Here is a 14,306-nt window from a genome sequence, read left to right as displayed (position 1 = left end):
GGGATCCGTTGTCGCCGTAGCTGGCGCGTTGGGGTCAAAGTGGGCAAGTATGGTGGCTGTTGTTAGTGCTTGATGAAACGATTGGAATGCAGAATCGCAAGCTGCAGTCCAAGTGAAAATTCCTGTTCTGACAGTTGCCTGTAGGGGTGATGAAAGTTTGGCAAAGTTAAGTATGAACCGTCTGTAAAAATTCGCCGTCTGTAGCGAGGATAGACAGACTTCGCATTCGTTGGCGTGGGCATTTTCAAATCGCTTCAACTTTCACAGGGTTTGGCTGCTTGCGTTCTTGGGAGGAAACGTAACCCAAGAATGTCAACGACGGTACTGCAAACTGGCATTTGGCAAGTGTCACTTTGAAGCCATTTCTCAGCAGTATCGTGAGGACCTCCTTTAGCAGGTCCATGAACTAGGCGAAGTTGGTGCCAAAGAGAAGGACATCATCGAGATATACTCGGACACCACACTTTGGATGTCGCGGCCTCAGCTGTCGAAAGATGTTTTGCATGGCTTCCTGAAAAGTTGCAGGGGCGTTCTTGAGACCAAATGGCATCCTAGTCCACTGAAAGGTGCCATGATGGGTTATGAATGACGTCTTAGGGTGATCTTCTTCTCGTACTCGAATTTGCCAATACGCGAATTTCAGGTCTGCACTACCGAAGAGGGAGCAGCCAGCGATGTCGTCCTAATGTCTTCGGCACGGGGCAGAGGCTGGGCAATGCTGACACTCTGCTTATTGAGAGTGATGTAGTTTACACAGAGCCGCTTTTTGGGACCTCTTGAAACAGGAACTGCAGGAAAGGCCCGAGGGCTTATGGATGGCACAATAATGGCCCTTTTTAAGAGCTCGTCGGTTTGCTGCTCAGTGAATGCTCAATCACCAGCAGCATAACGGTACGGTTGTCGGCTATATGGCACGGCTCCAGGGGCAAGATCGATGGCGTGTTCAGCCCCCTCGTAGAGGCCCAAATCATTGTCATCGGAGACTCATGTCTTCCAATACTGAGCTGCCTGCACAGTTGGGTGGCTCGGCTGTCTTTTCATCGACGAAATTATCCTGAAGTGCTATTTCGTGGCATGCCAGTGAAAGCCACGGCGGCTGGTTCCCATCTGGGAGGGGCTCGAGCGAAGTGAGTTGGAGCAATGGCGAAGTGAGTTGGAGCAAACGGGGACCGGGTCATTGTGCGCGGCAATACAGCGTTCGACATTCTCGGGAACACTTTTTCGTTATAGAGCAGGATGGTGTTTGTGCTCGGCTGGTGGACTTCTGCTGGCTTGGGTGGCTTCACGACGAGTGTGGCATGGGCAGCTTCAAACCAGTTCTCACAGAGGATCAGAGGTAGCGGGTTACGTGGAAGTACCGTCACATCTATCACCGCGGAGATAGGTCCAAGGGAGATGCATGTCAATATTTTAACTGCTGGTGTCTCAGTACAACCATCGACGACGGAGATGGATGGCTTCGTCCAAGGCGACAATGCAGACGATGTAACAAGGTTTGGGACAGTATTGCCAGCTTGGAGCCGCTGTCGGGGAACGCATCAACTTTTCCTACACTTGCGACATGAGCTTTTGTCACGGCACACTGCACCAGCGATCCCTCGAGGCAAGACATGGCAGCAGTATGGGGTTTAGCGTTGCCCGGAGGCTGTTGGCGTGGAGCTCTGGGCGCAGTGCACTTGGCAGACAGGTGCCCTGGTTGGCGACAGTTCAAAGATGTAGCCTTACTAAGGTCGTCTCCAATGCGGTAGGCAGGGGCGCCGTGCTTAGAGGAGATCATATTGTACCAAGCATCTCGCTGGTCTGGCGGAAGGGCTGAAATGCGTTGTGGTCGATCTGTTCTGGTTGCAGTTATCTGCGGATTTGTACGATCTGGTTTGCGTAGTGGGGCTTGCACTCTGGGCACTGAGAACTTGGCAGTCAAACTCTCTGCTCGCGTGAGTCGAATTGATGAATGACTTATTGTTTGGTCCAGTTGCGTGACAATATCCATGTACGCGGCGACTGTTGTTGGGCGTTGGGCTGCAATGGTGGTGGCCAGATTCGCGTCGGCAATTCCCTGAAGGGCATACTCTATGCGCTGAGGGTCGCTGAGGTCGACTGGGCACCCAGAAATGAGCTTAAATTTAGCCAGCGAGTAGTTCACGAGACTCTCTCCATGGGCTTGAACGCGACAGGTAACTGATTGTTGCCACTGCAACAAGGTGAGCTTGTCGCTGAACTGATCGAGAAAGGCTTGCCTGAAGCTTATCCATGTTGGGCACTGATGGCCGATGACGGCTTTCCAGTCAGCCGCAGCTCCACGCAGTTTCCCAAGGGCGACGGCGAGAAGAGTCGAAGGCTCCCACGAAGCCAGGTCTCGAGTTCGCTCGAGCTCTTCGATCCAGTGGGCCGCTGAGATGCTGCCGTCAGCGCTGAATGTCGGAAGCGATGCGGATAGGTCTGGTAGAGTTGTAACCTGAACTGGGGCTACGGGGCGTTGAGACACGTGGAGGAGCTGTGGCACTAAGCCCGCAAGAAGCTCTGCGGTATCGAGACTCGGCGAAAGCAGTGCATGGTCAGGGCGCTGGGTGGATGCTACGCAGTCTGGGGAATGGGCAGGTGGCGTCGTTGGGCGGTTGTTGGCAATATCGGCGAGCAGGCGATTAATTATATCTTCCTTCGACCCGGTAGCATCAAGGTTTCGGCGAGTGAGTGCTTCGCGGAGATAATCCGCTGTAAAGCCGGCGAGGTCCTCCAAAATAGCTTCGCTCCAGTTTACGAGGGGCATGGCGGTCGACGGGGCAGCAAGAAAAGGAACACACAGGTAGGCGTAGCAACGCAAGGCGAGCAGCAGGACAAAAATATCAGGCAGGGCGGGCGAAGTGCTTCATCAAGCAGGCAGGCATCAGACAGGTCGGCGTAGCAAGGCAAACCAGGCGAAGAGGGGAGCCGAAGCAGGTGAAGCGGGCGAATGGCTTCATTTGGCGGGAGAGGGACAAAATGGCGGGAACAAGTACAGCACCATCGGAGAAGCGAGCTGGGCAAACAGTTCGGCGGATTACTTCATCAGGCGGGCAGCAATCGACGTTCCCAGCATGGTCCAAGATCGACTGCGCCAAATGTGAGGCGAATGGGTGTCCGGGCAGACGAAAACACAGGTGAAAAAGTAAATATTTATTTGAGAATCGGCATCCGGCGAGCCCTGTGGCACTAAACCGACTGCTCTGGCAAGCCAGCCGCCTCTCTCGGGATATGCGAGTACTGCTTAAAACAAACAAAAAGAGGCGCTGGCGCGGTACATGCCGTCGATGCGTAGAGAGAGAGAAAGTTCAAGGTGCGCGCAAGGGTGGCGCGCCCGTTCGCATTCGCTCGGCTCGAGCAACGAGGCGTGGCGCACTGGCAGGGGCGTCGTAGAAGTTATATTATGGCAATCCTCACAGTATAGTTTTGGTTTTTGGTTTATTGGGGTTTAACGTCCCAAACCAACCCAGGCTATGAGAGACGCCGTAGTGAAGGGCTCCGGAAAGTTCGACCACCTGGGGTTCTTTAACGTGCACTGACATTGCGCAGTACACGGGCCTCTGGAATTTCGCCTTCAACGAAATTCGGCAGCCGCGGCCGGGATCGAAACCGCGTCTTTCGGGACAGCAGCCGAGCGTCGTCACCACTGAGCCACCGTGGCGGCCACAATATAGTGTTGGAAGCAATGAGGACGAGGTGGTAGTAGTATAGTAGTTGTTTAGCTGAAAATAATAATAAAATGAAGGGAAAAGATTTCCTTCCTTTATTATTATTTTTAAATGGAAGCGATGCAATCTTTAGATGGTGCTGGCTGCAAAAGGGATGCTTTTAACACGCGCGGCGTCTAGTGCGTACGATATGTTGCGCGACCTTTACAACGAAGTGGCCTGTATAACGAAGGTTGGTTTGGTTTGGTTTATGGGGTTTAACGTCCCAAAGCGACTAAGGCTATGAGAGACGCCGTAGTGGAGGGCTCCGGAAATTTAGACCACCTGGGATTTTTTAACGTGCACTGACATCGCACAGTACACGGGCCTCTGGAATTTCTCCTCCAAAGAAATTCAACCGCCGCGGCCGGGATCGAACCCGCGTCTTTCGGGTCAGCAGCCGAACACCACAACCACTGAGCCACCGCGGCGGCCTGTATAACGAAGGATTTTGGAGCTCCCCTGCGCTTGGTTTAAAGGCGTTCGACTCTACCTTGTGCTTGGCGCATGATGACCTCAGTTGCCTATGTGCCATAAAACACAAAACTACATATCCACACGGCTGGCGCAGTGGTTCAGTGGTTATGCTGCTTGGCTACTGATCCGAATGACATGGGTTCGATCCCGGTCGCTATTTGTGAGAAATGCACACATTAAATTGCAGTAAACCACATCTTATTCCCATACACAGAACTTGATTCACCCAGAAAGCTTATTTTACTGCATTGCTACAAAGAACACATTCCTCTTCAGTCACCATTGCTTTTAGGTCCAGATGCCCTTATTAAGTGTTTTTACCTCTTGGGGTAAGCTTGCCTCACTGAAAAGCTCTGAATTCCGACCCTGTGCCTTGCTAAGCATGGTGATACGCCTCAGAGTGAGAGAAAATCTTTATTGGAAGAGGAATTTGGTGCGCGCCCCAGTGTCCCCGCACGACCCCACTGCACTCAAGTGCTTATGTTCCTAAGGCCCATAACAGTGGCAGCTCGGCCGGTGGCGATGGTCTGCGCAGCCGGGTCCTCCGAGCGCAGCAGGGTCTCCCAGTCCTCCCAGGTCTTGAGGTTCGGTAGGTCCCGCGGGGGAGGGTCCGCCAGGCAGAGGGAAATGAGGTGCAGGGAAGAAGCGAAGGGTTCTGGTCATACGGCGCACGCCGGAGTGGGGAAGGAGGTATGATAGTGGGCTAGGCTAAGGGGTGAGGGGAGAGAGTGTGTCTGTAGTCTGCGCCAGAGTGTTGCTTGCTTGTTATTGCTGAATGAGTGCATGCGCTCCTTCGTGAATCCCCGATCCGAGGCCACCTGAGCCCGGTTTAAAGAGACTCGGGCTAAAAGGTTGGCGGCCTCGTTTCCGGGATTCCCGCAGTGCGCAGGAACCCATATCAGCTCCACTTGGCGGGGTGGGGGTGCATCGGGCGAGTACAGTATGCCAAAAGCAGTGGCATGGAGTCGGCCTCGAGCAAAATTTAGAATCGCAGTTTTAGGGTCACTTAAAATGTACCGGGCTTCCGTGCGGCTGATAGCAAGTGCAATGGCGGCTTCCTCTGCAGCCTCTGGGGACGTGTCTGGAGGGAGAGGTAGTGTGAGGAGGGCGGATAAAGAGGAGTCCACCACAGCTGCTGTCGCTTCATCACCCGTGCAGGCAGCGTCCACCCATACGGCGTCCGGCTCGGAGCCGTACGCTCGATGGAGTGCCTTCGCACGGGCTCTGCGGCGCTACTCATAGTGGGAGGGGTCCATATTTCTCGGGAGCGGCCTGATGAGAAGCTTCCGGTGAAGGGATCGTGGGATGGCGAGGAGGGTTGGGTTGTTGGCCCTTCGTGAATCCCCGATCCGAGGGCACCTGAGCCCGGTGCAGGACTGGGAGACCCTGCTGCGCTCGGAGGACCCGGCCGTGCAGACCATCGCAACCGGCCGGGCTGCCAGTGTTATGGACCTTAGGAACATAAACACTTGAGTGCAGTGGGGTCGTGCGGGGACCCTGGGGCGTGCCCCGAATTCCTTGTACAATAAAGTTTTTTCTCTCTCTCTCTCTTGGGTTGTTGGCCAGTATTCTGATTCTGGGGGTTTATGTGCCAGGCCAGGATTCTGGGGGTTTATGTGAGCCTTATGTGTTGGGCCTGTCGGTTTACCTCCAGCTGTTCCCCGATCGTGTTGTGGAGGCCCAGGCCTAGTAATCTGTCTGTGGGTGTGTTGAGGGGAAGATGAAGTGCTACCTTGAATGCCTTGCGAATCAAAGCATCCGAAGCGTTTATGTCATGTTTGGATAGTACGGCGTAGTGTGCAGCACACGGCTGAGGACAAACGCATGAATGAGGCTACATAGGTCGCGCTCCTTCATGGATGAAGTGCGATATCGCGCCTACAACCTGCTTGAGTTTCTTGAGGGTGGTGGTGTTTTTGCCATCGTTCTGGATGTGCACGCCCATTACACGAAGGGTGCCATATCTGTAAATGCAGACCAGAAGGAGCGGGAGGTATTGGAAGCCTTTCTTATTCACATGGAAAGGCAATCGTGTGTGAGAAAACCAAATGTTTATCTGTGTACTAAAGATTTGAAGTTCCTATATCGGGAAGTGCCGTCACGTATGCGATTCGATTGTTGATCTTTTGGTCCTGATTGTCAGCTATAAATTCGTGGTACTTTTCGAGAATAAAGTCAGTTGATGTCTAGCGCCTGTGTTGTCTTCGTCTACCCTCGTCTCTGTTCTTTTAGCGCTACTATTATATCATCTCAATCCAAACACCAACTAGCCCAGTTTTCTGCAATAAATTGTAAAGAGCGTTGGTTCACAGTGGCGGAAAAGGACTTGGAAACTAACCAGTAAGTGTGCGGGAAACAAGGACGGAAAAATGAAGAGCTTTAACCTACAGGCGAAACACACAGCAGGTAGAAGCTAGATTAGTTCATTAGATAACAAACAGACAGCCACTGTGTCGAATTTGTTGAAGGCAGGTCATTAAAGAATCGTTTTATGATAACTCGGTACGAAGCGCCCCACTCTTTTAAGCTGTAGAAGGGTATAAGAGAACGCGAAGCTACAAAAAGAAATTTAACAAAGATGACACGTTTCGTGTGTGGTAAATCGGTAGAAACCATTGAACATATTATATTAGAACGTTGTGGCATCTCTCTGGGTGTCGATACAGGCACAGTCACTGTACATGAGGCACTAGGGTTTAACAAACTGACGCCTTTCGCTAAACACCGAATATTTGTGGACGACAGTACCCGAGCGGTTCGACAAAGCCCCTACCGTGTCTCGTTGCGGGAGCGCGAAGCCGCAGCTCGGCGAATTTAGGAAATGATGCATGATGCTGTTATCCAGCCATCGAGGAGTCCCTGGGCCTCGCCTGTGGTTTTGGTTCGGAAAAAAGTGGAAGTCTGCGATTCTGCGTTGACTTCCTGAAACTTAACCAAGTCACGAAAAAAGATGTCTACCCGTTACCGCGTATTGACGTCTCTCTTGACAGGCTGAGGCAGGCGCGATACTTTTTTTTTCGCTCGACTTAAATAGTGACTATTGGCAGATCGAAGCTGATGAGCGGGATCGCGAGAAGACAGCGTTCGTGACGCCGGATGGCCTTTATGAGTTCAAGGTCCTTCCTTTGGGTTTGTTTTCGGCTCCTGCGATATTTCAAACAATGACGGACGCTGTTTTATCCGGCCTGAAATGGCAAACATGCTTGGTATACCTGGACGACGTTGTATTTTCGCCAACGTTCGAAGAACACCTCCAGCGACTCTTGACAGTGCTACACGCTATAAGATCTGCCGACCTGACGTTTAAGCCCGAAAAGTCCAACTTTGCTTATGAGGAGCTTTTTTTCCGGGCCCATTTCGTCAGCCATCGTGGGGTTCAACCGTATCCTGCTAAAATCCTGCTAAACCGTATCGCCAACTTTCCGACTTTTAAAACGGTCCGGCGTTTTTAGGGCCTCTGCGCTTATTACCGGCGATTCATTACCAGCTTTTCCCGACTTGCTGCACCGTTGACACATCTGACAAGAGAAGACGTCCCCATCACGTGGACAGGACAGCAGCAGTTAGATGAATTTCGGCGCCGCTTGCAAACCACGCCTGTCCTTGGCCACTTCGATTCTCGTGCCGAGGCTTAGGTCCAGACAGATGCCAGCAACGTGGGCCATGGTGCTGTACTCGTCCATTGGCAGAACGGCGCCGAGCGCGTCATAGCATACGTCAGCCGCACTCTGTCTCGTGCTGAATCGAATTATTCCACTACCGAAAAGAATGTCTCGCCGTTGTATGGGCAGTAATGAAATTTCGACCGTATTTGCACGGCCGGCACTTTCACGTCGTAAGTCACCACCACTCCCTCTACTGGTTGACGAACTTGCGAGATCCCTCTGGCCGCCCTGCACATTGGAGCTTACGACTTCAGGAGTTCGACATGACCATCGTGTACAAATAAGGGCGCCAGCATATCGATGCCGATTGCTTGTCCAGGTCTCCAGTCGAGGTTGCGCACAAAGGCGACGAACCGGACTTTCCTCTTATCGCAGCCGTGGACGCAGCACCTATATCCAATCAGCAACGTGAGAGCTACGAAACCTCTCATCGACTCCCTGGAAGCACGTATCACGGAGGCTCCCCAGCATTTGCAACAGCGCAGTCCTGCTTTTGTATGCGCGACAACGTGCTGTACAAAGCCATCATCTTTCTACCTGGAAGCAGCTACTTCCTCGTCGTCCCAGCTCCTCTCCGTTGCGAAATCTTGTAGGCGTGTCATGACGAGCCCACCGCCGGTCACCTCGGATACGCCCGCACTCTGGTTCGAATCCAACAGATGGATTACTGGCCTAAGCCTGCAGCGACAGTGCGACATGTCAGCACGTGCTGCAATTGTCAACGACGGAGAAGAACCCCTGCCCAGCCACCTGGGCTTTTGCATCCTCTACAAGCGCCCAGAGTTCCGTTTGAGCAAGTTGGCATGGACTTTCTCTACCCTTTCCCAACTTCATCTTCGGGAAACCGCTGGATCATCGTTGCCACTGACTACCTTAAGCGCTACGCTGAAACCAAGGCCCTCCAGCGCGACACAGTTGCCGAGGCTGCGAAATTTTTCTTGGAACACATCAGCCTGATGCATGGCTCCCCGGTACTTATTATCATGGATAGAGGCAACGCTTTCACTGGAATCCCTCATGCGACTGAGTGGCACTATTCATAGGAAAAGAAGCACCTATAATCCCCGCACGAATGACCTTACCGAAAGTCTTAACAGAACTCTCATCTACATGCTGTCTGTGTACGTTGATGTTGATCACCGATCTTGGGACGATAGCCTGCCATAATTACTTTCGCCTATAACATGGATCAACAAGAAACCACGCGGATGACGCCCTTCTGTCTTTTGTACGGCTGCGAAGTGTCGACAGTGTTGGAGGCAATAATGCCCCATGATGGCAACGACCCCGACGTTGGCGCCGAAGAATTTACTCTTCATGCGGAAGAAGCTCGACAACTTGCAAGACCTGAACCAACAAGGTCGTGACGCTGGGCATTACAATCGCAGCCACAGACTGGTGACGTTTTCTCCGGACGACAGGGTGTGGGTATGGACCCCTGTGTTCGACGCCGCGGTCCTTCCAAAAAACTGCTAAAGCTTCGGCCCCTACAGAGTTCTCCGTTAGCTAAGCGACGTAGCCTACGAAGTTCTTCCGGGCGGGGTTTCCCGTACTGCTCGCCGTCAGCAGAGGCCTGACATCGTATATTTCTTGCGGATGGAGCCACACTTTTCGCGATACATTTAGTAATGATGATGTCCTCAGGCTTAATGGCTGCGCGCTGTGCGTAACTCAGTTTTGTTTTCTTTTTCATCTTAGAGGGAACAGCGTAACAAAGGCGGGACACGCGGAAGACACGCGCTGACAGCAACTCAGCGCATGTCTTCCGTGTGTCGCACCTGTGTTGCGCTGTTCCCCCTAAGATGAATACTTACCAACTCGCCCAAATTTCAGCTTTACTCAATGTAGTTTTTCTTTTTCTTGTTGAGTTTTCTTGAATTGAGCCTTTGGGCGCGGATCTTGACCGAAACTGAGATGCCTTCCGTCCACAGTTCCACACTGCAAAATCGGAGGGACACGAGATGTCGCTTGCCTCCCCGTAGTTTAGAGTGATAAAATGCCTCATACTGATTATACGTGGCTACGCGAAAGTATTGATTTCGGGGACGGATTTGTCTGCCGTGCGCAGGAGACAACTATGGGGACCGCTAATGATGATGACCTTGCTTACCTTACTGCGAATGTAGTTCGCGACAGCTCTTTCACTCCACCTCGAACGCTTGTTAAACTGTGGCTGAAGTCGCAGTTGAAGAGTATTTCAGGTACAAAATTTTTGGAGAAGTTCAGTCCCCTTAGCGCTCCCTTCGCTGCAATCTTGCAGCAGATAGGTGCTGTTTTAAGCACTTCTTTTAGTGCAAAAGAGCTTCTTCGCTAGCAATCCTGGAAAAGCCGATGGGTGCATGAAGCCTGCACCTTTCACCCTTGACCTTTGAGATGAAGTGACCTTGACTGAATTTGACTGCCCGTGAACCTGGGTGTGTTCGGATGGAAGACAGGCTTTACCTAGTCTCGAAATGGAATTAGCCCACCTACAAAAAAATAGGGATGGCCCATCGCCGAAATTTGAGTTTCCCACTCCCGAAAATTTGAAAAATGGGCTTACCCACGTTCGGAACCGACCTCGACCATCCCCAGAATAAGTTTGGCGGACCCCCAAAATAAGAATGGCCCACCCCCAAAATTTAACAATTTAATTGACCCACGTTCGAAATCGCGATTTGGTCCCTAGCAATGTTAAATGGCCAGCCATTTTTTTCCTCGACCTAGACACAAACTCCCATTCACTTCGTAAAGTGTCCGCGTTGAATGCAGAATCTGATTCGCAAGCCTCCAAAAGCTCTGACGTCGGCTCTTCTAATCTTTCGGATCTCGACACTTCATGGAAACCATGGAACTAGACGTAAAGGCGGGAAGAAAACGAACCGAAACTCCACTCGCATGTAAAATAGGTTGACTTCTGAATCCCTCCTTTGCAGCTTTGTGCACTAATCAGCCTTGAGCTCAAACAATAGCCGTTTCTATAGAAGCAACTTTGTATTCTCTTCAGGAAGAAAAACGGACAGCGCGGAATTGTCGCCGTAATGCTTCGGGTTGCAGCCAGGAGCATGCTGATCTCGGAGACCTTTTTGCGGAATTGTTGACAATTTAGCCGACAATGCGCTTAAAATCGCATTAGGTTCGTTAAACCTGTGTTATGCCTTTTGAAATCCACATCTCACCACTCCAGCGGCCAGTGCTCTAGCCACGCTGGACCAAATATGGCGGCCGTACCACTGACGGTCGCGGTACTTTTCCCGTTCCAGTGACTTTAGCGTGTGGTACCCTGCAGCGTCAGTGGCGGCTGTGGTAGTAAGCGAAGTAACAAAAAATCAAGTCAATACATACCCTGCAATCTAGAGCCGCTCCGCATGAGAAGGTCGCCCTCTGCTGCGGTACTAGCTTCCGGGCATGCAAGCCCCAGCGGCCGGCATGTGCACGCAACTATACGAGGTGGAGCGCAAGCTGTCCGTACGTTATAACACCGCCCTTTTTTCCAGCGCATGCATTGAGAAAGAGTTCAGTGTGGCTACTTATATGTTCGCGAGGATAAGGGGAAAATTAGTGACGATGACTACGAAACAAAAGTCCTCTGGAAAATTAACCTATTAAAATACCAAACAATTTTGCCGTAGTAGTTCATTTTAGGCTGAGTAAATTTACGTTACGTCAATAGAATTCGTAAGTAACCGAATGGTAATCGATTACTTTTGTGGCGCTGTAATTGACTGGTGTAATCACTTAAATTTCAGGTGCGGTAATTATAATCGGTTACTTACTACTGTATCGTATCGCAACCTGCGTGCGCAAGATAGCGCTGTGCCCTCGCCCTGACTTGATATTGTGTCCCCTCTTTCTTAACCCCCTTGCCACTATTTCTCTTTAAATATGCTCGCTGAATAAACAGCACGGCATTGTTCCCTTCACACTGGCATGCGTCACTTCACTGGACAACGAGACGAAACAACTACCTGTAACGTGGACAAGACTAGCGCGAAGTAATGAACAGACGCGGCACGCCCTATACTATACATGAAGGCATGGAGGTAAATGCATGAAGGGCATTTAGCGACGTCGGCCAACCCGTGCAATAGTTCCAGCTTTAGAGAAGCGCTCCGGCACGACTCACCGGTCAGTACCGTGACCGGTGACCCTCCGGTTGTCGGACTGTTGCAGTGTCCGGTCAACAAATCGTGTTCTTTTTCGCCTCTCTTATATAGGACACTTTAGTTGCAAACTCTCTCTTCTGTTGTAGCCTCTTTTGGATATAGCCTTGCATTGTTTTGGAGAAAACTGTGCACGCGTTTTAATGAGTGCTATGCAAACTCGATGCATCGTCTCTTCGCTATACAAAGGTTGTTTTTGTTGTGAACCTTTTACTCCGACCTGTTCTCTGGCTCGCGACCGGCGGAAACTGGGCACCAACCGACCACCCCGTCTCTTGGTGGCTGGGTTCTGGCAGAGCTTGCCTCGCTGAGTTGAGGGCGTCTCCTGTAAGACGGCTACCACCACACGTTCGAAGTCTGTCTGAGAGCGCACGCAACCAGTGCGAATGGTGGCACTTGGGAAGCAGAAAAAAAACATTAAAAAGGAGTGATGTACCTTATCCATATTGCGAGGTAGTACTGTTTTCAGCAAATTGTTTCTTGCCAACGGTGCCAAGTTTTATTTACGCGTTAAAAAAAAGCAAATAAATGACTCTGTACATTTCCGACGACGCGACATCTTATGCGAGAAATGACTTCAGCGCGCACGATGACAAGTTCTTTTTTGGGCCTTCTTTGTTGATCCTGGCCCGACTGTAACTAGGGGGTGAACGGGCCCTCCAAAGGAAGCGCATTGCACTCCGCGAAATTTGCCGGTGAGGTATAGTTGTCGTTCAGAAACGCCAGCATGTGCTTGAGAAAACTGAGCTTCCTGAACCTTTCAAGGCCACTGCAGAACTGTACAGTTGGTAAGAACTCGATGCCGTAGGCGACAAAACTGTACTTGAAAGACGTGTAGTTTTGTTTGACCTCGCAGATCTGGAAAGACAAAAATTAGGCAGTTAGGATGGCACAAGTTAGCAGTACAGCTAAACGAAGGTGTTGATTTTTTATTTGGAAAACACGTACGTTTAAAGGCACAAAAGACAGAGTGCGCCGGTGCAAAAAAACACTCCAGCTTAGTGGGCAAACTTGTAATCACTTTTGTTATTTCAGCGTTTACAAGTTATGGAAGCGATAGCTTCACTCGCCAGCTACACCGCCTCGTCGAGCGTGGCAGCACCTCGGCCGCATGCCCATGGCTGCAACTGTGCGCCGGAGCCGCGGCAATAGCCGTTGCCTAGCAACCGCTGCACCTGCGCTTTGCCGCTCCGCCGCGCCATCTGGTATGATGTTACCTAACCGTTGCGCTCGCTATCGACAAGAGCGTTCGGTGCGCTATCTGGTATGACGCCATCTAACCGCCCGGCAGGGGTACGTTTTTGAGTTATCAGGGTCCAGGAGATGTCACAGCAGGCCCATATCTACTACGCCGCACTCGGGAATATAGACGGCATAAAATTTAGCTTGTACGCAGATGACATCAACATATGGTTGAACAGTGGTAGTGACGGTAGCATAGAAGAGCGGCTGCAGGCAGCGGCAGACACTGTAGTGTCCTACGCGGCCGAAAGGGGCCTTGTGTGTTCGCCGCAGAAATCGGAACTCTTTGTTTACAATCCAAAAGCGCTCCGGTGCAAGCGCGACTGGAATTTTGAAATTAAGGTAGAGGGCAAAGCTGTACCGAAAGTTAATCACATCAGGATCCTCGGACTTTTTATCCAAGAGGACGGTTACAATGAAGGAACGATCAAGAAGCTCAGCAACTACGCTGCGCAAGTAACAGGGATCTTCAGGAGGGTCGCGCTGAAGGGCAGGGGCCTCAAAGAAAGTAGCCTCTTGAAACTGACGCAGGCGTATATTATTAGCCGAATATGCTATGCCACGCCATTCCTCGATATTAGGGTAAACGAGAGAGAGAAGATCGACGCAATTATTCGGCGTTGCGTCAAGAGGGCGCTGGGCGTACCTATCTCCACCTCTACAGACCGCCTGTTGGAAATGGGGGTGCATAATACTTGGATTGAACTAGCCGAGGCGGTGCGAATCGCCCAGCTCGAAAGACTGAGTACAACGAATACGGGCCGGACCATCTTAGAGTGGGTCGGCCGAAAAGTAGATAGGGGCATATGCGACAAGGTCGCCCTACCGCCACAATGTCGCGAGAATATCATCGTTCCCCCCCTCCCCCGCAACATGCACCCAGAACATCACAGGGAAAGACGGGAGAAGAGGGCGGAGGCGCTGGTTAAAAGGGCCGGGAACTTCAGGGCAAATGAGGTTGCCTACGTGGACGCAACGAGTGGCAGGTCGGGGGCGGCGGTCGCCTCAGCAGTCGACGGCCGAGGTGCACCAGTCGCCGCCGCCTCTATTAGGAGTAGAAACATAGATACGGC

At 51.6% G+C, this 14,306-nt stretch overlaps 1 protein-coding gene across 1 annotated transcript in view; it reads right to left on the bottom strand.

Moving 5' to 3' along the window:
* Positions 1-12,630: 12,630 nt before the first annotated feature.
* LOC149337119 (uncharacterized) overlaps positions 12,631-14,306 on the bottom strand; it is a 132,744-nt gene continuing 131,068 nt past the window's right edge. The window contains exon 16 of the mRNA XM_089554328.1: positions 12,631-12,849. Within this exon, the coding sequence (XP_089410454.1) occupies positions 12,631-12,849 (219 nt within the window). The remainder of the gene's footprint in view (positions 12,850-14,306) is intronic.

The sequence above is a fragment of the Amblyomma mixtum genome, chromosome 7, assembly GCF_055824585.1.
Source record: "Amblyomma mixtum isolate Tamu chromosome 7, ASM5582458v1, whole genome shotgun sequence".
NCBI classification, from domain to species: Eukaryota; Metazoa; Arthropoda; class Arachnida; order Ixodida; family Ixodidae; genus Amblyomma; species Amblyomma mixtum.
Note: the sequence above shows the minus strand (reverse complement) of the source record. Positions and strands in the feature narration are given on the sequence as shown.